This window comes from Oncorhynchus gorbuscha, linkage group LG22, assembly GCF_021184085.1.
Source record: "Oncorhynchus gorbuscha isolate QuinsamMale2020 ecotype Even-year linkage group LG22, OgorEven_v1.0, whole genome shotgun sequence".
NCBI lineage: Eukaryota > Metazoa > Chordata > Actinopteri > Salmoniformes > Salmonidae > Oncorhynchus > Oncorhynchus gorbuscha.
Window position 1 is genome coordinate 37,839,934 of NC_060194.1, and position 23,911 is coordinate 37,863,844.

At 49.5% G+C, this 23,911-nt stretch overlaps 1 protein-coding gene across 1 annotated transcript in view; it reads right to left on the bottom strand.

Moving 5' to 3' along the window:
* Positions 1-23,682, bottom strand: part of LOC124009847 (trithorax group protein osa-like) — a 29,878-nt gene extending 6,196 nt beyond the window's left edge. Inside the window, exons 1-6 of the mRNA XM_046322048.1 lie at positions 23,043-23,682; positions 22,850-22,968; positions 21,108-22,771; positions 19,469-20,057; positions 7,828-8,998; positions 6,347-6,888 (exon numbers count right to left, since the gene is read on the bottom strand). Coding sequence (XP_046178004.1) covers positions 6,347-6,888; positions 7,828-8,998; positions 19,469-20,057; positions 21,108-22,771; positions 22,850-22,968; positions 23,043-23,603 — 4,646 coding nt within the window. The 5' untranslated portion in view covers positions 23,604-23,682. The remainder of the gene's footprint in view (positions 1-6,346; positions 6,889-7,827; positions 8,999-19,468; positions 20,058-21,107; positions 22,772-22,849; positions 22,969-23,042) is intronic.
* Between the last annotated feature and the right edge of the window lie 229 nt (positions 23,683-23,911).

Below are 23,911 nucleotides of genomic sequence, written 5' to 3' on the forward strand. Positions count from 1 at the left end.
TGCCCTCCCAAGTTTTCTGAGCAAAACATGAAAGACTAAAAACACCAGGATATCAGCTCCAAGTGATTTTAATTTAAGAACTCTGTTCCAAGGTATTCCCACACATAATAGACACGTGACCGGTTTGAAATGCAAGGTTTGAAATGCAAGGTTTGAAATTATTATGTTTTAGTCAAACATATCTCTTTGGGCTTCTTGAGGTCAATTTGCAGTCTACAAATGATTTGTTAATTATGTTCTGCCCCCCCCCCCCCCCCCCCGACCATGCACTCAACAAAACAATTGGCCCTCAGCTGAATCTCGTTGATGATCCCTGGCATGGAGTCAGTGCAAATGGGTTCGTACAAAAAGGGTCAATGCAGGTACAGCAGTATGTGTAGCCATTTGATTAGCTATATAGCAGTCTTGTTAAGAAGTCTTATGGCTTGGAGGTAGAAGCTGTTCGGGGTCCTGTTGGTTCAGACTTGGTGCACTGGTACCGCTTGTCATGCGGAAACAGAGAACGCAGTCTGTGGCTTGGGTGGCTGGAGTCTGACAGTTTTTTGGCCTTAATTAACAACCCATCCGAACACTGCCTACTATAGATGTCCTGGATGGCAGGGAGTGATGTACTAGGCCATACGCATGACCCTCCGTAGCGCCTTGCGGTCCGATGCCAAGCAGTTGCCATACCAAGCGGTGATGCAGCCAGTCCAGATGCTCTCGATGGTGCTGCTGAAGAACTTGAGTATCTGAGGGCCTATGCCAAATCTTTGGGTAAGAAGCATTGCCGTGCGCTTTTCACAACAGTGTTGTGTTTGGACCCCCTCCACTACAGCCCTGTCAATATGAATGGGGGCGTATCTCGGCCTTCCATTTCCTGTAGTCCACAATCAGATCAATTGTTTTACTGACGTTGAGGGAGAGGTTGTCCTGGCACCACACTGCTAGGCTGTGTCATCGTTGGTGATCAGACCTACCAACGTTGGCAAACTTAATGGTGTTGGAGTCGTACAGGAGGGGACTAAGCACGCACCCTTGAGGTCGCCCCGTGTTTTGACGGTCAGCGTGCCGGATGTGTTGTTGCCTACTCTCACAACCTGTCAAGACGTCCAGGATCCAGTTGCAGGGGGAGATGTTCAGTCCCAGAGCAGGCAGGCCACATTAGCTTAATAAACGTATCAAGTCACTGGCTAGTGGCAAAGTGTTCCAGTGCCATTTTGTGCTTGCAACTTTTGATTGGAGATCAGAGGTGTAAAAGTACTACATTGTCATACTTTATTAAAAGTCAAGATATCTTCATATAAAATGACTCAAGTTAAAGTAACCTACCTAGTTAAACCCTGGAGTAAAATTCAGATTTAAAATGTACTTAAGTACAGTGGTGGAAAAAGTACTACATTGTGAGACTTGAGTAAAAGTACAAAGTAAAAGCTACACATCCTATTCATCTTCAGCAAAAACAGATGGCACAATTTCATATTTCTACTAAACGATATCATAACCGCCATCGATAAAAGACAGTACTGTGCATCCGTCTTCATCGACCTTGCCAAGGCTTGACTCTGTCAATCACCATATTCTTATCGGCAGACTCAGTAGCCTCGGTTTTTCGGATGACTGCCTTGCCTGGTTCACCAATTACTTTGCAGACAGAGTTCAGTGTGTCAAATCGGAGGGCATGCTGTCCGGTCCTCTGGCAGTTTCTATGGGGGTGCCACAGGGTTCAATTCTCGGGCCGACTCTTTTCTCTGTATATATCAATGATGTTGCTCTTGCTGCGGGCGATTCCCTGATCCACCTCTACGCAGACGACACCATTCTATATACTTTCGGCCCGTCATTGGACACTGTGCTATCTAACCTCCAAACGAGCTTCAATGCCATACAACACTCCTTCCGTGGCCTCCAACTGCTCTTAAAAGCTAGTAAAACCAAATGCATGCTTTTCAACCGATCGCTGCCTGTACCCGCATGCCCGACTAGCATCACCACCCTGGATGGTTCCGACCTTGAATATGTGGACATCTATAAGTACCTAGGTGTCTGGCTAGACTGCAAACTCTCCTACCAGACTCATATCAAACATCTCCAATCGAAAATCAAATCAAGAGTCGGCTTTCTATTCCGCAACAAAGCCTCCTTCACTCACGCCGCCAAGCTTACCCTAGTAAAACTGACTATCCTACCGATCCTCGACTTCGGCGATGTCATCTACAAAATTGCTTCCAACACTCTACTCAGCAAACTGGATGCAGTTTATCACAGTGCCATCAGTTTTGTCACTAAAGCACCTTATACCACCCACCACTGCGACTTGTATGCTCTAGTCGGCTGGCCCTCGCTACATATTCGTCGCCAGACCCACTGGCTCCAGGTCATCTACAAGTCCATGCTAGGTAAAGCTCCGCCTTATCTCAGTTCACTGGTCACGATGGCAACACCCATCCGTAGCACGCGCTCCAGCAGGTGTATCTCACTGATCATCCCTAAAGCCAACACCTCATTTGGCAGCCTTTCGTTCCAGTACTCTGCTGCCTGTGACTGGAACGAATTGCAAAAATCGCTGAAGTTGGAGACTTATCTCCCTCACCAACTTCAAACATCAGCTATCTGAGCAGCTAACTGATCGCTGCAGCTGTACATAGTCTATTGGTAAATAGCCCACCCATTTTCACCTACCTCATCCCCACACTGTTTTTATTTATTTACTTTTCTGCACACCAATATCTTTACCTGTACATGACCATCTGAGCATTTATCACTCGTGTTAATCTGCAAAATTGTAAATATTCGCCTACCTCATGCCTTTTGCACACAATGTATATAGACTCCCCTTTTTTTCTACTGTATTGACTTGTTAATTGTTTACTCCATGTGTAACTGTGTTGTCTGTTCACACTGCTATGCTTCATCTTGGCCAGGTCGCAGTTGCAAATGAGAACTTTTTCTCAACTAGCCTACCTGGTTAAATAAAAATATATTCCTTTAGACAGCCACTCCAACACAATTTATTTAAAGGAAGCATTTGTTGAATGGGTCCACCAGATCAGAGGTAGTAGGGAAGATAAGGGACCTTCTCCTGATAAGTGTGAAGTGGACCTTTTTCCATTACTGCTAACCATTCAAATTCTAACTAGAACTTCTGGGTGTCAGGGAAAATGTATGGAGTAAAAAGGTAGATCCATTTTCTTTAGGAATGTAGTGAAGTGAAAGTAGTCAACAATATAATAGTAAAAACAAAGTACAGCTACTCCAAAAACTACTTAAGTACTTCACACCACTGCCAGAGATATGTAATGAGATGGTCTCATCTCTGCCCTAAAAATGGGGATCTTTGCTAACAAATTCAGAACTGGGAGCGGTCAAGCTTCACCTATTGCGCTTTTTGGATACAACCTTATTTGAAAATGCTTTGAATATTCAAAGAGGGGTGTTGTCACCCTCCTGAATTCTAGGAAGAAGGTAATTCAAATTGAAAAGTGAAAAGCAACACCAACTTCTTACAAGTATGTCGGTCATTCACCTATAAGTCAGGTGTGTAAATTACACATTTTTCTTCAGATGAAGTTGCTGTTTGGTCATTTATAACTGACTCCGTTAACTAGCTTATTTTCCCCAATGCACAAGTTTACTAACAATATGGGGTCGTGGATGGTTAGGGGTGGCCTGGCCGAAATGTCATGGTTCCCCAAGTCAGCTGGGAGAGGAAATCTGTCGATGTGCCCTTGATCTTGATTGCTCCTGTGGGTCGCTCTGGATGGGAGCGTCTGTTAAATGACTAGAAATTCATGTAAACGTTGAGTAGCTTCACTGCACTTTAAAATTCAGGTCCGTAGAGGTATGCCACATTTTTTAGCTGCCTACCAGTAACAACCTTAGCTCAGAAAGTTCAACACAGGCAGTTTCTCAGCACTACAGATCATGCCTCTTGTCCACGCCATAATCTTCTGTTGCAGCTGCAATGGTTCAGAGGTCAGTTTAGACATTAATGCCTCCTGCCTAAAATGACTTACTGGCCTTGCCCTCACATAAATGTTATCCAAGTCGATCGCACATGAATCCAAACACTTTAAAATGTTTATTTTGAAAATAAATCTAGTCAATTGACAAATAACTCCTGGAAATTGATAGGGCCTAGAGGAACAGTTCAGTACAGTAGCAACGTTACGAACCTGAGAAATGTAGCTCATGACAAAGTTCTGTGAATAAAGAGTGATCAGCTACACACATTTTCCTATTTGATATCATAAAATTCCTGAATTTTACATCCCAAATAAATCCAGTCAGATGTGAATATTGTAACAGATTTATTCTCCTCAAAAAGTTAAAAATAGGAAAGATTCTTGTAATATTACTCATGGACCATGATAGGGCCCAAGGTAGCTTCACCTTCCTTCTGCATATCTGAGGAGAGTAGAGAACAGTGATGGAATACATTACATTTTAAACTGGTAATAAAGCTCTGGCTTTGATTGACACTTACCTAAATCACTGTCCAGATCTCTAGCCTTGCTCACAGCACAGCTGGAGTCACAGCAGCCACAAACCAGGTCATCCCCACCAGCAGCCTTCCAGCTACAGATAAATATGAAGGTTAGTTTATATAGCAGCATGTCAAAGGTACTATACCCACAACCCAGCTTATACATACCCATCTGTGAAAGAGCAGGCCTTGTTCTCAGCATCAATGGGGGAAGAGGCTGCAGATGCTTTCAGATGACATGTTATGTAGAGCTGTTGGGAATCAATCTGTGGTTGGAACCTGAAGGACTCCAGCTGAAACTGGATCTTGTCATCCTGGGATCTGGACAGGAACTGGGAGCTGGAGCCGGTCAACTTGGCATCAACCAGACACCTGAGGAGACGAAGGGTCAACGTTAGGCTTCAGGGGTTACATTTAAGGTAATATAAGAGGAGTCAAACTGACAACTAAACTCACCCATGGTCCTCAATGAAAGAATATCTAGGGACAGTGTGGACATTAGGCGCCAAGGTGGCGACACAGCGGTCCACAAAGACACGGAGGGGAACGTGGTGGTACGGCATGACCGAGGCTTCCATGTTGATCATGTCACCAAGATAGTAATGGTTGGAGGGCCTCTCAAACTGCCAGTCAGCTGGAAAGAGGAGTGGCATGTCAGTGGGGGTTTACACAAAGGAAGAGGCTTCCAGTCAGGTTTACCTACCAGTCATTAACCTCAGGGAGAAGTAGAGGAGTTCCTCTTTCACCATGTTGGAAATGTTGGGGATCCAGGTTGGCTTCAGGGCATTGCTGCTCACATCGTGATTCCTAGAAACAAACGTGGACTATGGCATTACTCAAACCTCAGAATGATATGGGTTGTCAAAGTGAAGAACGCAACAATAGTTACCTCAAGTAGTGGCACTCAATATCAACCATAGCTGCACTGGTTTTCACTATAGAAGTGTTAGCAAGAGGTTTTGGCTCATAGACCAGCGTGAAGGTGTAGATCAGCACATCCTCAGTCATCTAGGAACAGGATCACAAGTGATGTAGCACAAAGATAATGATTCACAGTCAGGAAGTTAAACAGCAAATGTGACATACCTTCAGCTCACTGCCACAGCCATGCAGCTCTGATTCAAAGGTGATCACATGAGCTTCAGCGTCCTCCTCAGTGGCAGCACAACCTCCTAGAGTGATACGCTCTGGCTGTATGAGCCGGCCAATCCCCAGCAGGTCCTGGTTCACCTGCACCCGGACCACACTCTCCCCACACTGAGCCGACACACTGTTGGCCGCCACCTGCTTCAGCCGCTCAGACACAGTAGGCCTGTGCTCAGGCTTTGCAACTTCAGGATAGCTCCAAGTCAAAGGGTTCTCAGACGCCTGCTTGGACTGGGAGCTCTCAGGGTCTTCATATCCTGGATAGGTTTCTGGCCCAAAGGCAATCCAACAGGATCCTGGCCCACAGGCTGCTCGCTAGGTTCCTGGAATACAGGCTGCTCTCCAACAGGTTGCTGGCCCACAGGCTCTCCAAAATGCTCACTAGGTTCTTGGCCCAAAGGCTCACCAACAGACTGCTGGCTAAGTTCCTGGCCCAAAAGCTGCTCTCCAACAGGATGCTGGCCCACAGGCTCCCCAACATGCTCACTAGGCACTTGGCCCAAAGGCTCACCCACAGGCTGCTCTCCAACAGGTTCCTGGCTCACAGGCTGCTCTACAGGTTCATGGCCCACAGGCTCTTGGGCCACAGGCTGCTCGCTTGGTTCCTGGCCCACAGGCTGCTGGCTTGGTTCTTGGCCCACATGCTGCTCTCCAGGTTCATGGCCCACAAGCTCTCCAACATGCTCACTAGGTTCTTGGCCAAAAGGCTCGCCAACAGGCTGCTGGCTTTGTTCCTGGCCCACAGGCTCCTCTCCAACAGGTTGCTGGCCCACAGGCTCACTAGGTTTTTGGTCCACAGGTTGCTCTCCAGGTTCATAGCCAACAGGCTGCTCACCAGGTGACTGGCCCACAGGCTCTCCTACATGCTCACTAGGTTCATAGCCCAAAAGCTCGCCAACAGGCTGCTCTCCAACAGGTTCCTGGCTCACAGGCTGCTCTCCAGGTTCATGGTCCACAGGCTCTTGGGCCACAGGGTGGCTAGGTTCCTGGCCCACAGGCTGCTCGCTAGGTTCCTGGCCCACAGGCTGCTCCCCAACAGGTTGCTGGCCCACAGGCTCTCCAAAATGCTCACTAGGTTCTTGGCCCAAAGGCTCACCAACAGGCTGCTGGCTCACAGGCTGCTCTACAGGTTCATGGCCCACAGGCTCTTGGGCCACAGGCTGCTCGCTTGGTTCCTGGCCCACATGCTGCTCTCCAGGTTCATGGCCCACAAGCTCTCCAACATGCTCACTAGGTTCTTGGCCAAAAGGCTCGCCAACAGGCTGCTGGCTTTGTTCCTGGCCCACAGGTTGCTCTCCAGGTTCATAGCCAACAGGCTGCTCACCAGGTGACTGGCCCACAGGCTCTCCTACATGCTCACTAGGTTCTTGGTCCAAAGGCTCACTGCTGGCTTTGTTCCTGGCCCACAGGCTCACTAGAAACTTGGCCAACAGGCTCTCCAACATGGTCACTAGACTCTTGGCCTAAAGGATCGCTAGCTTCCTGGCCCAAAGGCTGGCCAACAGGATGCTCTCCAACAAGTTCCTGGCTCACAGGCTTCTCTCCAGGTTCATGGCCCACAGGCTCTTGGGCCACAGGCTGGCTAGGTTCCTGGTCCACAGGCTGCTCGCTAGGTTCATTACCTAAAATCTCACTTGGTTCCTGGCCCACAGGCTGCTCTCCCACAGGCTCACTAGGTTCATGGCCCACAGGCTCACTACGTTCTTGGCCCACAGGCTCATGGCCCACAGGCTCCTCTCCAACAGGTTGCTGGCCCACAGGCTCACTAGGTTCTTGGTCCACAGGTTTCTCTCCAAGTTCATAGCCCACAGGCTCGCTAGGTTCATGGCCCACAGGCTCATGGCCCACAGGCTCCTCTCCAACAGGTGACTGGCCCACAGGCTCAATAGGTTCTTGGCCCAAAGGCTCGCCAACAGGATGCTCTCCAACAGGTTCCTGGCTCACAGGCTGCTCTCCAGGTTCATGGTCCACAGGCTCTTGGGCCACAGGGTGGCTAGGTTCCTGACCTACAGGGTGGCTAGGTTCCTGACCCACAGGCTGCTCGCTAGTTTCCTGGCCCACAGGCTGCTCGCTAGGTACCTTACCCAATGGCTCGCCAACAGGCTGCGCACTAGGCCCCTGGCCCACAGGCTCACTAGGTCCCTGGCCCACAAGCTCTCCAACATGCTCACTAGGTTCTTGGCCAAAGGCTCGCCAACAGGCTGCTGGCTTTGTTCCTGGCCCACAGGCTCCTCTCCAACAGGTTGCTGGCCCACAGGCTCACTAGGTTTTTGGTCCACAGGTTGCTCTCCAGGTTCATAGCCAACAGGCTGCTCACCAGGTGACTGGCCCACAGGCTCTCCTACATGCTCACTAGGTTCATAGCCCAAAAGCTCGCCAACAGGCTGCTCTCCAACAGGTTCCTGGCTCACAGGCTGCTCTCCAGGTTCATGGTCCACAAGCTCTTGGGCCACAGGGTGGCTAGGTTCCTGGCCCACAGGCTGCTCGCTAGGTTCCTGGCCCACAGGCTGCTCCCCAACAGGTTGCTGGCCCACAGGCTCTCCAAAATGCTCACTAGGTTCTTGGCCCAAAGGCTCACCAACAGGCTGCTGGCTCACAGGCTGCTCTACAGGTTCATGGCCCACAGGCTCTTGGGCCACAGGCTGCTCGCTTGGTTCCTGGCCCACATGCTGCTCTCCAGGTTCATGGCCCACAAGCTCTCCAACATGCTCACTAGGTTCTTGGCCAAAAGGCTCGCCAACAGGCTGCTGGCTTTGTTCCTGGCCCACAGGTTGCTCTCCAGGTTCATAGCCAACAGGCTGCTCACCAGGTGACTGGCCCACAGGCTCTCCTACATGCTCACTAGGTTCTTGGTCCAAAGGCTCACTAGAAACTTGGCCAACAGGCTCTCCAACATGGTCACTAGACTCTTGGCCTAAAGGATCGCTAGCTTCCTGGCCCAAAGGCTGGCCAACATGATGCTCTCCAACAAGTTCCTGGCTCACAGGCTTCTCTCCAGGTTCATGGCCCACAGGCTCTTGGGCCACAGGCTGGCTAGGTTCCTGGTCCACAGGCTGCTCGCTAGGTTCATTACCTAAAATCTCACTTGGTTCCTGGCCCACAGGCTGCTCTCCCACAGGCTCACTAGGTTCATGGCCCACAGGCTCACTACGTTCTTGGCCCACAGGCTCATGGCCCACAGGCTCCTCTCCAACAGGTTGCTGGCCCACAGGCTCACTAGGTTCTTGGTCCACAGGTTTCTCTCCAAGTTCATAGCCCACAGGCTCGCTAGGTTCATGGCCCACAGGCTCACTACGTTCTTGGCCCACAGGCTCACTACGTTCTTGGCCCACAGGCTCACTACGTTCTTGGCCCACAGGCTCACTACGTTCTTGGCCCACAGGCTCACTACGTTCTTGGCCCACAGGCTCATGGCCCACAGGCTCCTCTCCAACAGGTGACTGGCCCACAGGCTCAATAGGTTCTTGGCCCAAAGGCTCGCCAACAGGATGCTCTCCAACAGGTTCCTGGCTCACAGGCTGCTCTCCAGGTTCATGGTCCACAGGCTCTTGGGCCACAGGGTGGCTAGGTTCCTGACCTACAGGGTGGCTAGGTTCCTGACCTACAGGGTGGCTAGGTTCCTGACCCACAGGCTGCTCGCTAGGTTCCTGGCCCACAGGCTGCTCGCTAGGTACCTTACCCAATGGCTCGCCAACAGGCTGCGCACTAGGCCCCTGGCCCACAGGCTCACTAGGTCCCTGGCCCACAGGCTCGCTAGAATCTTGGCCAACAGGCTCTCCAACATGCTCACTAGACTCTTGGCCTAAAGGATCGCTAGGTTCCTTGCCCAAAGGCTGGCCAACAGGATGCTCGCCAACAGGTTCCTGGCCCACAGGCTGCTCTCCAGGTTCCTGGCCCACAGGCTCGCTTGTTTCCTGGCCCACAGGCTGCTGGCTTGGTTCTTGGCCCACAAGCTCGCCAACAGGATGCTCTCCAACAGGTTCCTGGCTCACAGGCTCTTGGGCCACAGGCTGGCTAGGTTCCTGACCCACAGGCTGCTCACTAGGTTCCTGGCCCACAGGTTGCTCACTCGGTTCATTACCCAAAATCTCACTTGGTTCCTTACCCAATGGCTCGCCAGCAGGCTGCCCTCCAGCTGCCTGGCCCACAGGCTGCCCTCCAGCTGCCTGGCCCACAGGCTGCCCTCCAGCTGCCTGGCCCACAGGCTGCCCTCCAGCTGCCTGGCCCACAGGCTGCCCTCCAGCTGCCTGGCCCACAGGCTGCCCTCCAGCTGCCTGGCCCACAGGCTGCCCTCCAGCTGCCTGGCCCACAGGCTGCCCTCCAGCTGCCTGGCCCACAGGCTGCCCTCCAGCTGCCTGGCCCACAGGCTGCCCTCCAGCTGCCTGGCCCACAGGCTTGCTAGTTTCTAGACCCAAAAGCTTGCTATGTTCCTGTCCAGGCTTTCCAACCGGATCATGGCCCACAGGCTGCTCACTAGGTTCCTGGCCCACAGGCTCTATGCTAGGTTCCCGGCCCACAGGCTCTACCACAGGCTTTATAACAACCTGGCTAGGTTCTCGGCCCGCAGGATTGCTAGGTTCTACAGCATACTTCAGGGAATTGCTGCTTACTTCATGATTCCTAGAAACACGGAAAATACCATTACTTAAACTTCAGAATTATAGATGTTGTCAAAGTGAAGAATGCAACAATAGTTACCTCAAGTAGTGGCACTCAATATCAACCATAGCTTTACTGGTGTTCAATATAGAAATGTTAGCAAGAGGTTTTGGCTCATAGACAAGACTGAAGGTGTAGATCAGCACATCCTCAGTCATCTAGGAACAGATCACAAATCATGCATCAAATAATGATGACATCTTCAGGAAGTTAAACAACAAATGTGACATACCGTCAGCTCACTGCCACAGCCATGCAGCTCTGATTCAAATGTGAGCACAAGAGCTTCAGCATCCTCCTCAATGGCAGCACAGCCTCCTAGAGTGATACGCTCTGGCTGGACGAGCCGGCCAATCCCCAGAAGTTCCTGTTTCACCTCCACACGGACCAGACTTTTCCCACACCAGGCCACCACACCGTAGGCTGCCACCTGCTTTAGCCGCTGAAACGCTGTAGAATTGCGCACATGCTTCTCAATCGTAGGATAGAGCCAAGTCAGAGGGTTCTCAAATGTCTGCTTGGACTGGAAGCTCTCAGGGTCTTCAGCCTGGCTAGTTTCGATGCCGGGTTCCTGCCCCACAGGAACGACAACGGGCTCGCTAGGTTCTTGTCCCACAGGGTCCTCTCCCACAGGGTCTTCTTGCACTCGCTTCTGAGTGTCAAACTGTGCTGAAACTTCATCGTCATGCAGAAACCCCGATCTTGGATAAAACCATCTGGACATCCAAGCATCACTAACACAGCCAAACACCACGACCAACAGCAGCACTGCAGCCACTTGACTGAACCCCATCACCCCAAATAGACATAAGTTATTCTTGTCAATTCTTCCACAGAGTCTGTCAAACCATTTTATAGCCACGATGTCTGACAAAGGCCCCACCCCATTCAGAAATCAGCTTGATTATTGTCCAGACCTGATTATTTAAACAGGTGCTGAAGAATGTGAAGTTGATTGTCATTGGTTGCCTTTGTGCACACAAAATCACATACACCTGAGGAGGGCTTAACTTTAGAGAGTGTTCATAGAAATGTAATATGTAGGACAGACATACTTTTCTATAGTGGATGTTACTCCCAGATCCTGTTGAGCTAACCTTGGTAGAGAAAATTAAGGATTGGTCAGACATCAGTGATATTGGGAAACTGATACACAATTACTATGGTGGAAGTTTTTATGCATTTTTACCGCTTTTCACAGATGAATCCAAGGACCCAAAAAGTGGGTGCACAGCTAGCAGGTGTTTACGTTCCTGAACTTGATGTGCATATATGTAGAAGACTAACAGATGAACTGTCAGTATAATCATTTGAACTGTTGGCGATAGTAGTTTCCCTCCAGTGGGTGGAGGACATAGAACCTGTCAGAATTATAGTACACTCAGATATGGCTAATCTAATAGGAGTGACCTACTATTGGAGCTATTCATGTTTTTATGGAGAATTGAGAGACAGGGAGTGATGAATGAATTAAATTGTAATTCATGTCAAACCGCCAATTGGCAACCCCATCGCTTATGGGATATATTGACACAAACGTTACAATAATTCACTATGGTAATTCAATTATCATTCTTCTTCCGGTGTTCTTTGCATTGTGCATCACAAAAAGATTGAAAAAAAGTCAGGTTATCCAAACAATAATTACATTGCTAGAGCAGTAAAATAAAATACATACATACACACTGTATATATACGCATACATACATTACATATATAGATAAATAAATATAGGAGAAAATAAGAAACATGCCATTTACCGCTCAGAAGCTAAATATTTTTTACACTTTAATTGCAGGTAGTCTTTTTCTTTTATTCCAGGCTTTATAAAAGATAAAGGGCAAGTAGTGAGGTTCTACTGGATCCCAGCCTATTCGCTTGTGGAAGGGAATGAAATTGTGGACCAGTTAGCTCGAAGATATTTAAAACAAGATAACATTTAAATTCATGTTCCACGGGGTGAGATGAAGCCAACGTAAGATCAGAGACATTTTGATAGATGTGTGGCATGGGAATCTGATGCCAAGGGCCGGCATTTATATGCTCTCCAAAGAAAGGTTGGTAGACCAATATTCAATTGTCTGAATTAATCTGATGAATCAAGAAATCTGTCATTTGGATGGTTTTGCCAAGGAAGTCTTAGTCACACAATTTTACATCTAGCTAAGGTGTTTGGTGCAGTATTTCTCAAGAACAAAAAGTTGCCTGAAAACCAGTAGTGCACTACAGACAGATTCTAGTCAGCTGCTGCAGTGCAGGACTGATTTCTGAGAACATGTCTCCAACTTCATCAGCAAGCTGTCAAACTATCAGAAATAAAGAACAAATTACACACAGTTTACCACTGCCCAAAATCACTATCTAGCTAAGTTCCATCCCTGTGTTTGTCAATGAAGCTTGCTAACATCAGCAGGCACATTGAGCAAATGTAAAAAAATATTTAAAAAATAAAATGGAATTGTATGTCACATGTCTTACTTACCGGTCCATTTCCAGCAATGCAGAGCTGAAGTTAACATAAAAAATTTAAAAATAGTGACAAGGAATAAATACACAGTGAAAAACAAATAAAAATAACATGGCTACCTACAGGGAGTACCAGTACCGAGTATATGTAAGGTAATTGAGGTAGCTATGTGCTGTACATAGAGCTAAAGTAACTAGGCAACAGTATAAATAATAGACAGTAGCAGCAGTGTGTGTGTGTGTGGCGTCAGTATGCATGTGTGTGCATGTTATGTGTGTGTGTTTGTGTGTGTGTGTGTGTGTTGGGGTGTTAGTGAAAGTGTGTGTGAGTGTGTGCGCATAGAGCAGGGTTCCCCTACTGGTGGCCCGTGGGCAGAATTTGACCCGCGGATGGTCATATCTGCCCTCCCAAGTTTTCTGAGCAAAACATGAAAGACTAAAAACACCAGGATATCAGCTCCAAGTGATTTTAATTTAAGAACTCTGTTCCAAGGTATTCCCACACATAATAGACACGTGACCGGTTTGAAATGCAAGGTTTGAAATGCAAGGTTTGAAATTATTATGTTTTAGTCAAACATATCTCTTTGGGCTTCTTGAGGTCAATTTGCAGTCTACAAATGATTTGTTAATTATGTTCTGCCCCCCCCCGACCATGCACTCAACAAAACAATTGGCCCTCAGCTGAATCTCGTTGATGATCCCTGGCATGGAGTCAGTGCAAATGGGTTCGTACAAAAAAGGGTCAATGCAGGTACAGCAGTATGTGTAGCCATTTGATTAGCTATATAGCAGTCTTGTTAAGAAGTCTTATGGCTTGGAGGTAGAAGCTGTTCGGGGTCCTGTTGGTTCAGACTTGGTGCACTGGTACCGCTTGTCATGCGGAAACAGAGAACGCAGTCTGTGGCTTGGGTGGCTGGAGTCTGACAGTTTTTTGGCCTTAATTAACAACCCATCCGAACACTGCCTACTATAGAGGTCCTGGATGGCAGGGAGTGATGTACTAGGCCATACGCATGACCCTCCGTAGCGCCTTGCGGTCCGATGCCAAGCAGTTGCCATACCAAGCGGTGATGCAGCCAGTCCAGATGCTCTCGATGGTGCTGCTGAAGAACTTGAGTATCTGAGGGCCTATGCCAAATCTTTGGGTAAGAAGCATTGCCGTGCGCTTTTCACAACAGTGTTGTGTTTGGACCCCTCCACTACAGCCCTGTCAATATGAATGGGGGCGTATCTCGGCCTTCCATTTCCTGTAGTCCACAATCAGATCAATTGTTTTACTGACGTTGAGGGAGAGGTTGTCCTGGCACCACACTGCTAGGCTGTGTCATCGTTGGTGATCAGACCTACCAACGTTGGCAAACTTAATGGTGTTGGAGTCGTACAGGAGGGGACTAAGCACGCACCCTTGAGGTCGCCCCGTGTTTTGACGGTCAGCGTGCCGGATGTGTTGTTGCCTACTCTCACAACCTGTCAAGACGTCCAGGATCCAGTTGCAGGGGGAGATGTTCAGTCCCAGAGCAGGCAGGCCACATTAGCTTAATAAACGTATCAAGTCACTGGCTAGTGGCAAAGTGTTCCAGTGCCATTTTGTGCTTGCAACTTTTGATTGGAGATCAGAGGTGTAAAAGTACTACATTGTCATACTTTATTAAAAGTCAAGATATCTTCATATAAAATGACTCAAGTTAAAGTAACCTACCTAGTTAAACACTGGAGTAAAATTCAGATTTAAATGTACTTAAGTACAGTGGTGGAAAAAGTACTACATTGTGAGACTTGAGTAAAAGTACAAAGTAAAAGCTACACATCCTATTCATCTTCAGCAAAAACAGATGGCACAATTTCATATTTCTACTAAACGATATCATAACCGCCATCGATAAAAGACAGTACTGTGCATCCGTCTTCATCGACCTTGCCAAGGCTTGACTCTGTCAATCACCATATTCTTATCGGCAGACTCAGTAGCCTCGGTTTTTCGGATGACTGCCTTGCCTGGTTCACCAATTACTTTGCAGACAGAGTTCAGTGTGTCAAATCGGAGGGCATGCTGTCCGGTCCTCTGGCAGTTTCTATGGGGGTGCCACAGGGTTCAATTCTCGGGCCGACTCTTTTCTCTGTATATATCAATGATGTTGCTCTTGCTGCGGGCGATTCCCTGATCCACCTCTACGCAGACGACACCATTCTATATACTTTCGGCCCGTCATTGGACACTGTGCTATCTAACCTCCAAACGAGCTTCAATGCCATACAACACTCCTTCCGTGGCCTCCAACTGCTCTTAAAAGCTAGTAAAACCAAATGCATGCTTTTCAACCGATCGCTGCCTGTACCCGCATGCCCGACTAGCATCACCACCCTGGATGGTTCCGACCTTGAATATGTGGACATCTATAAGTACCTAGGTGTCTGGCTAGACTGCAAACTCTCCTACCAGACTCATATCAAACATCTCCAATCGAAAATCAAATCAAGAGTCGGCTTTCTATTCCGCAACAAAGCCTCCTTCACTCACGCCGCCAAGCTTACCCTAGTAAAACTGACTATCCTACCGATCCTCGACTTCGGCGATGTCATCTACAAAATTGCTTCCAACACTCTACTCAGCAAACTGGATGCAGTTTATCACAGTGCCATCAGTTTTGTCACTAAAGCACCTTATACCACCCACCACTGCGACTTGTATGCTCTAGTCGGCTGGCCCTCGCTACATATTCGTCGCCAGACCCACTGGCTCCAGGTCATCTACAAGTCCATGCTAGGTAAAGCTCCGCCTTATCTCAGTTCACTGGTCACGATGGCAACACCCATCCGTAGCACGCGCTCCAGCAGGTGTATCTCACTGATCATCCCTAAAGCCAACACCTCATTTGGCAGCCTTTCGTTCCAGTACTCTGCTGCCTGTGACTGGAACGAATTGCAAAAATCGCTGAAGTTGGAGACTTATCTCCCTCACCAACTTCAAACATCAGCTATCTGAGCAGCTAACTGATCGCTGCAGCTGTACATAGTCTATTGGTAAATAGCCCACCCATTTTCACCTACCTCATCCCCACACTGTTTTTATTTATTTACTTTTCTGCACACCAATATCTTTACCTGTACATGACCATCTGAGCATTTATCACTCGTGTTAATCTGCAAAATTGTAAATATTCGCCTACCTCATGCCTTTTGCACACAATGTATATAGACTCCCTTTTTTTCTACTGTATTGACTTGTTAATTGTTTACTCCATGTGTAACTGTGTTGTCTGTTCACACTGCTATGCTTCATCTTGGCCAGGTCGCAGTTGCAAATGAGAACTTTTTCTCAACTAGCCTACCTGGTTAAATAAAAATATATTCCTTTAGACAGCCACTCCAACACAATTTATTTAAAGGAAGCATTTGTTGAATGGGTCCACCAGATCAGAGGTAGTAGGGAAGATAAGGGACCTTCTCCTGATAAGTGTGAAGTGGACCTTTTTCCATTACTGCTAACCATTCAAATTCTAACTAGAACTTCTGGGTGTCAGGGAAAATGTATGGAGTAAAAAGGTAGATCCATTTTCTTTAGGAATGTAGTGAAGTGAAAGTAGTCAACAATATAATAGTAAAAACAAAGTACAGCTACTCCAAAACTACTTAAGTACTTCACACCACTGCCAGAGATATGTAATGAGATGGTCTCATCTCTGCCCTAAAAATGGGGATCTTTGCTAACAAATTCAGAACTGGGAGCGGTCAAGCTTCACCTATTGCGCTTTTTGGATACAACCTTATTTGAAAATGCTTTGAATATTCAAAGAGGGGTGTTGTCACCCTCCTGAATTCTAGGAAGAAGGTAATTCAAATTGAAAAGTGAAAAGCAACACCAACTTCTTACAAGTATGTCGGTCATTCACCTATAAGTCAGGTGTGTAAATTACACATTTTTCTTCAGATGAAGTTGCTGTTTGGTCATTTATAACTGACTCCGTTAACTAGCTTATTTTCCCCAATGCACAAGTTTACTAACAATATGGGGTCGTGGATGGTTAGGGGTGGCCTGGCCGAAATGTCATGGTTCCCCAAGTCAGCTGGGAGAGGAAATCTGTCGATGTGCCCTTGATCTTGATTGCTCCTGTGGGTCGCTCTGGATGGGAGCGTCTGTTAAATGACTAGAAATTCATGTAAACGTTGAGTAGCTTCACTGCACTTTAAAATTCAGGTCCGTAGAGGTATGCCACATTTTTTAGCTGCCTACCAGTAACAACCTTAGCTCAGAAAGTTCAACACAGGCAGTTTCTCAGCACTACAGATCATGCCTCTTGTCCACGCCATAATCTTCTGTTGCAGCTGCAATGGTTCAGAGGTCAGTTTAGACATTAATGCCTCCTGCCTAAAATGACTTACTGGCCTTGCCCTCACATAAATGTTATCCAAGTCGATCGCACATGAATCCAAACACTTTAAAATGTTTATTTTGAAAATAAATCTAGTCAATTGACAAATAACTCCTGGAAATTGATAGGGCCTAGAGGAACAGTTCAGTACAGTAGCAACGTTACGAACCTGAGAAATGTAGCTCATGACAAAGTTCTGTGAATAAAGAGTGATCAGCTACACACATTTTCCTATTTGATATCATAAAATTCCTGAATTTTACATCCCAAATAAATCCAGTCAGATGTGAATATTGTAACAGATTTATTCTCCTCAAAAAGTTAAAAATAGGAAAGATTCTTGTAATATTACTCATGGACCATGATAGGGCCCAAGGTAGCTTCACCTTCCTTCTGCATATCTGAGGAGAGTAGAGAACAGTGATGGAATACATTACATTTTAAACTGGTAATAAAGCTCTGGCTTTGATTGACACTTACCTAAATCACTGTCCAGATCTCTAGCTTTGCTCACAGCACAGCTGGAGTCACAGCAGCCACAAACCAGGTCATCCCCACCAGCAGCCTTCCAGCTACAGATAAATATGAAGGTTAGTTTATATAGCAGCATGTCAAAGGTACTATACCCACAACCCAGCTTATACATACCCATCTGTGAAAGAGCAGGCCTTGTTCTCAGCATCAATGGGGGAAGAGGCTGCAGATGCTTTCAGATGACATGTTATGTAGAGCTGTTGGGAATCAATCTGTGGTTGGAACCTGAAGGACTCCAGCTGAAACTGGATCTTGTCATCCTGGGATCTGGACAGGAACTGGGAGCTGGAGCCGGTCAACTTGGCATCAACCAGACACCTGAGGAGACGAAGGGTCAACGTTAGGCTTCAGGGGTTACATTTAAGGTAATATAAGAGGAGTCAAACTGACAACTAAACTCACCCATGGTCCTCAATGAAAGAATATCTAGGGACAGTGTGGACATTAGGCGCCAAGGTGGCGACACAGCGGTCCACAAAGACACGGAGGGGAACGTGGTGGTACGGCATGACCGAGGCTTCCATGTTGATCATGTCACCAAGATAGTAATGGTTGGAGGGCCTCTCAAACTGCCAGTCAGCTGGAAAGAGGAGTGGCATGTCAGTGGGGGTTTACACAAAGGAAGAGGCTTCCAGTCAGGTTTACCTACCAGTCATTAACCTCAGGGAGAAGTAGAGGAGTTCCTCTTTCACCATGTTGGAAATGTTGGGGATCCAGGTTGGCTTCAGGGCATTGCTGCTCACATCGTGATTCCTAGAAACAAACGTGGACTATGGCATTACTCAAACCTCAGAATGATATGGGTTGTCAAAGTGAAGAACGCAACAATAGTTACCTCAAGTAGTGGCACTCAATATCAACCATAGCTGCACTGGTTTTCACTATAGAAGTGTTAGCAAGAGGTTTTGGCTCATAGACCAGCGTGAAGGTGTAGATCAGCACATCCTCAGTCATCTAGGAACAGGATCACAAGAGATGTAGCACAAAGATAATGATTCACAGTCAGGAAGTTAACCAGCAAATGTGACATACCTTCAGCTCACTGCCACAGCCATGCAGCTCTGATTCAAAGGTGATCACATGAGCTTCAGCGTCCTCCTCAGTGGCAGCACAACCTCCTAGAGTGATACGCTCTGGCTGTATGAGCCGGCCAATCCCCAGCAGGTCCTGGTTCACCTGCACCCGGACCACACTCTCCCCACACTGAGCCGACACACTGTTGGCCGCCACCTGCTTCAGCCGCTCAGACACAGTAGGCCTGTGCTCAGGCTTTGCAACTTCAGGATAGCTCCAAGTCAAAGGGTTCTCAGACGCCTGCTTGGACTGGGAGCTCTCAGGGTCTTCATCCTGGATAGGTTTCTGGCCCAAAGGCAATCCAACAGGATCCTGGCCCACAGGCTGCTCGCTAGGTTCCTGGAATACAGGCTGCTCCCCAACAGGTTGCTGGCCCACAGGCTCTCCAAAATGCTCACTAGGTTCTTGGCCCAAAGGCTCACCAACAGACTGCTGGCTAAGTTCCTGGCCCAAAAGCTGCTCTCCAACAGGATGCTGGCCCACAGGCTCCCCAACATGCTCACTAGGCACTTGGCCCAAAGGCTCACCCACAGGCTGCTCTCCAACAGGTTCCTGGCTCACAGGCTGCTCTACAGGTTCATGGCCCACAGGCTCTTGGGCCACAGGCTGCTCGCTTGGTTCCTGGCCCACAGGCTGCTGGCTTGGTTCTTGGCCCACATGCTGCTCTCCAGGTTCATGGCCCACAAGCTCTCCAACATCCTCACTAGGTTCTTGGCCAAAAGGCTCGCCAACAGGCTGCTGGCTTTGTTCCTGGCCCACAGGCTCCTCTCCAACAGGTTGCTGGCCCACAGGCTCACTAGGTTTTTGGTCCACAGGTTGCTCTCCAGGTTCATAGCCAACAGGCTGCTCACCAGGTGACTGGCCCACAGGCTCTCCTACATGCTCACTAGGTTCATAGCCCAAAAGCTCGCCAACAGGCTGCTCTCCAACAGGTTCCTGGCTCACAGGCTGCTCTCCAGGTTCATGGTCCACAGGCTCTTGGGCCACAGGGTGGCTAGGTTCCTGGCCCACAGGCTGCTCGCTAGGTTCCTGGCCCACAGGCTGCTCCCCAACAGGTTGCTGGCCCACAGGCTCTCCAAAATGCTCACTAGGTTCTTGGCCCAAAGGCTCACCAACAGGCTGCTGGCTCACAGGCTGCTCTACAGGTTCATGGCCCACAGGCTCTTGGGCCACAGGCTGCTCGCTTGGTTCCTGGCCCACATGCTGCTCTCCAGGTTCATGGCCCACAAGCTCTCCAACATGCTCACTAGGTTCTTGGCCAAAAGGCTCGCCAACAGGCTGCTGGCTTTGTTCCTGGCCCACAGGTTGCTCTCCAGGTTCATAGCCAACAGGCTGCTCACCAGGTGACTGGCCCACAGGCTCTCCTACATGCTCACTAGGTTCTTGGTCCAAAGGCTCGCCAACAGGCTGCTGGCTTTGTTCCTGGCCCACAGGCTCACTAGAAACTTGGCCAACAGGCTCTCCAACATGGTCACTAGACTCTTGGCCTAAAGGATCGCTAGCTTCCTGGCCCAAAGGCTGGCCAACAGGATGCTCTCCAACAAGTTCCTGGCTCACAGGCTTCTCTCCAGGTTCATGGCCCACAGGCTCTTGGGCCACAGGCTGGCTAGGTTCCTGGTCCACAGGCTGCTCGCTAGGTTCATTACCTAAAATCTCACTTGGTTCCTGGCCCACAGGCTGCTCTCCCACAGGCTCACTAGGTTCATGGCCCACAGGCTCACTGCTCTCCAACGGTTCTTGGCCCACAGGCTCATGGCTCACAGGCTCCTCTCCAACAGGTTGCTGGCCCACAGGCTCACTAGGTTCTTGGTCCACAGGTTGCTCTCCAAGTTCAACAGGTTGCCCCACAGGCTCACTAGGTTCATGGCCCACAGGCTCATCCAGGTTCATAGGCTCCTGCTCCAACAGGTGACTGGCCCACAGGCTCACATGCTCACTAAGTTCTTGGCCCAAAGGCTCGCCAACAGGATGCTCTCCAACAGGTTCCTGGCTCACAGGCTGCTCTCCAGGTTCATGGTCCACAAGCTCTTGGGCCACAGGGTGGCTAGGTTCCTGGCCCACAGGCTGCTCGCTAGGTTCCTGGCCCACAGGCTGCTCCCCAACAGGTTGCTGGCCCACAGGCTCTCCAAAATGCTCACTAGGTTCTTGGCCCAAAGGCTCACCAACAGGCTGCTGGCTCACAGGCTGCTCTACAGGTTCATGGCCCACAGGCTCTTGGGCCACAGGCTGCTCGCTTGGTTCCTGGCCCACATGCTGCTCTCCAGGTTCATGGCCCACAAGCTCTCCAACATGCTCACTAGGTTCTTGGCCAAAAGGCTCGCCAACAGGCTGCTGGCTTTGTTCCTGGCCCACAGGTTGCTCTCCAGGTTCATAGCCAACAGGCTGCTCACCAGGTGACTGGCCCACAGGCTCTCCTACATGCTCACTAGGTTCTTGGTCCAAAGGCTCACTAGAAACTTGGCCAACAGGCTCTCCAACATGGTCACTAGACTCTTGGCCTAAAGGATCGCTAGCTTCCTGGCCCAAAGGCTGGCCAACATGATGCTCTCCAACAAGTTCCTGGCTCACAGGCTTCTCTCCAGGTTCATGGCCCACAGGCTCTTGGGCCACAGGCTGGCTAGGTTCCTGGTCCACAGGCTGCTCGCTAGGTTCATTACCTAAAATCTCACTTGGTTCCTGGCCCACAGGCTGCTCTCCCACAGGCTCACTAGGTTCATGGCCCACAGGCTCACTACGTTCTTGGCCCACAGGCTCATGGCCCACAGGCTCCTCTCCAACAGGTTGCTGGCCCACAGGCTCACTAGGTTCTTGGTCCACAGGTTTCTCTCCAAGTTCATAGCCCACAGGCTCGCTAGGTTCATGGCCCACAGGCTCACTACGTTCTTGGCCCACAGGCTCATGGCCCACAGGCTCCTCTCCAACAGGTGACTGGCCCACAGGCTCAATAGGTTCTTGGCCCAAAGGCTCGCCAACAGGATGCTCTCCAACAGGTTCCTGGCTCACAGGCTGCTCTCCAGGTTCATGGTCCACAGGCTCTTGGGCCACAGGGTGGCTAGGTTCCTGACCTACAGGGTGGCTAGGTTCCTGACCTACAGGGTGGCTAGGTTCCTGACCCACAGGCTGCTCGCTAGGTTCCTGGCCCACAGGCTGCTCGCTAGGTACCTTACCCAATGGCTCGCCAACAGGCTGCGCACTAGGCCCCTGGCCCACAGGCTCACTAGGTCCCTGGCCCACAGGCTCGCTAGAATCTTGGCCAACAGGCTCTCCAACATGCTCACTAGACTCTTGGCCTAAAGGATCGCTAGGTTCCTTGCCCAAAGGCTGGCCAACAGGATGCTCGCCAACAGGTTCCTGGCCCACAGGCTGCTCTCCAGGTTCCTGGCCCACAGGCTCGCTTGTTTCCTGGCCCACAGGCTGCTGGCTTGGTTCTTGGCCCACAAGCTCGCCAACAGGATGCTCTCCAACAGGTTCCTGGCTCACAGGCTCTTGGGCCACAGGCTGGCTAGGTTCCTGACCCACAGGCTGCTCACTAGGTTCCTGGCCCACAGGTTGCTCACTCGGTTCATTACCCAAAATCTCACTTGGTTCCTTACCCAATGGCTCGCCAGCAGGCTGCCCTCCAGCTGCCTGGCCCACAGGCTGCCCTCCAGCTGCCTGGCCCACAGGCTGCCCTCCAGCTGCCTGGCCCACAGGCTGCCCTCCAGCTGCCTGGCCCACAGGCTGCCCTCCAGCTGCCTGGCCCACAGGCTGCCCTCCAGCTGCCTGGCCCACAGGCTGCCCTCCAGCTGCCTGGCCCACAGGCTGCCCTCCAGCTGCCTGGCCCACAGGCTTGCTAGTTTCTAGACCCAAAAGCTTGCTATGTTCCTGTCCAGGCTTTCCAACCGGATCATGGCCCACAGGCTGCTCACTAGGTTCCTGGCCCACAGGCTCTATGCTAGGTTCCCGGCCCACAGGCTCTACCACAGGCTTTATAACAACCTGGCTAGGTTCTCGGCCCGCAGGATTGCTAGGTTCTACAGCATACTTCAGGGAATTGCTGCTTACTTCATGATTCCTAGAAACACGGAAAATACCATTACTTAAACTTCAGAATTATAGATGTTGTCAAAGTGAAGAATGCAACAATAGTTACCTCAAGTAGTGGCACTCAATATCAACCATAGCTTTACTGGTGTTCAATATAGAAATGTTAGCAAGAGGTTTTGGCTCATAGACAAGACTGAAGGTGTAGATCAGCACATCCTCAGTCATCTAGGAACAGATCACAAATCATGCATCAAATAATGATGACATCTTCAGGAAGTTAAACAACAAATGTGACATACCGTCAGCTCACTGCCACAGCCATGCAGCTCTGATTCAAATGTGAGCACAAGAGCTTCAGCATCCTCCTCAATGGCAGCACAGCCTCCTAGAGTGATACGCTCTGGCTGGACGAGCCGGCCAATCCCCAGAAGTTCCTGTTTCACCTCCACACGGACCAGACTTTTCCCACACCAGGCCACCACACCGTAGGCTGCCACCTGCTTTAGCCGCTGAAACGCTGTAGAATTGCGCACATGCTTCTCAATCGTAGGATAGAGCCAAGTCAGAGGGTTCTCAAATGTCTGCTTGGACTGGAAGCTCTCAGGGTCTTCAGCCTGGCTAGTTTCGATGCCGGGTTCCTGCCCCACAGGAACGACAACGGGCTCGCTAGGTTCTTGTCCCACAGGGTCCTCTCCCACAGGGTCTTCTTGCACTCGCTTCTGAGTGTCAAACTGTGCTGAAACTTCATCGTCATGCAGAAACCCCGATCTTGGATAAAACCATCTGGACATCCAAGCATCACTAACACAGCCAAACACCACGACCAACAGCAGCACTGCAGCCACTTGACTGAACCCCATCACCCCAAATAGACATAAGTTATTCTTGTCAATTCTTCCACAGAGTCTGTCAAACCATTTTATAGCCACGATGTCTGACAAAGGCCCCACCCCATTCAGAAATCAGCTTGATTATTGTCCAGACCTGATTATTTAAACAGGTGCTGAAGAATGTGAAGTTGATTGTCATTGGTTGCCTTTGTGCACACAAAATCACATACACCTGAGGAGGGCTTAACTTTAGAGAGTGTTCATAGAAATGTAATATGTAGGACAGACATACTTTTCTATAGTGGATGTTACTCCCAGATCCTGTTGAGCTAACCTTG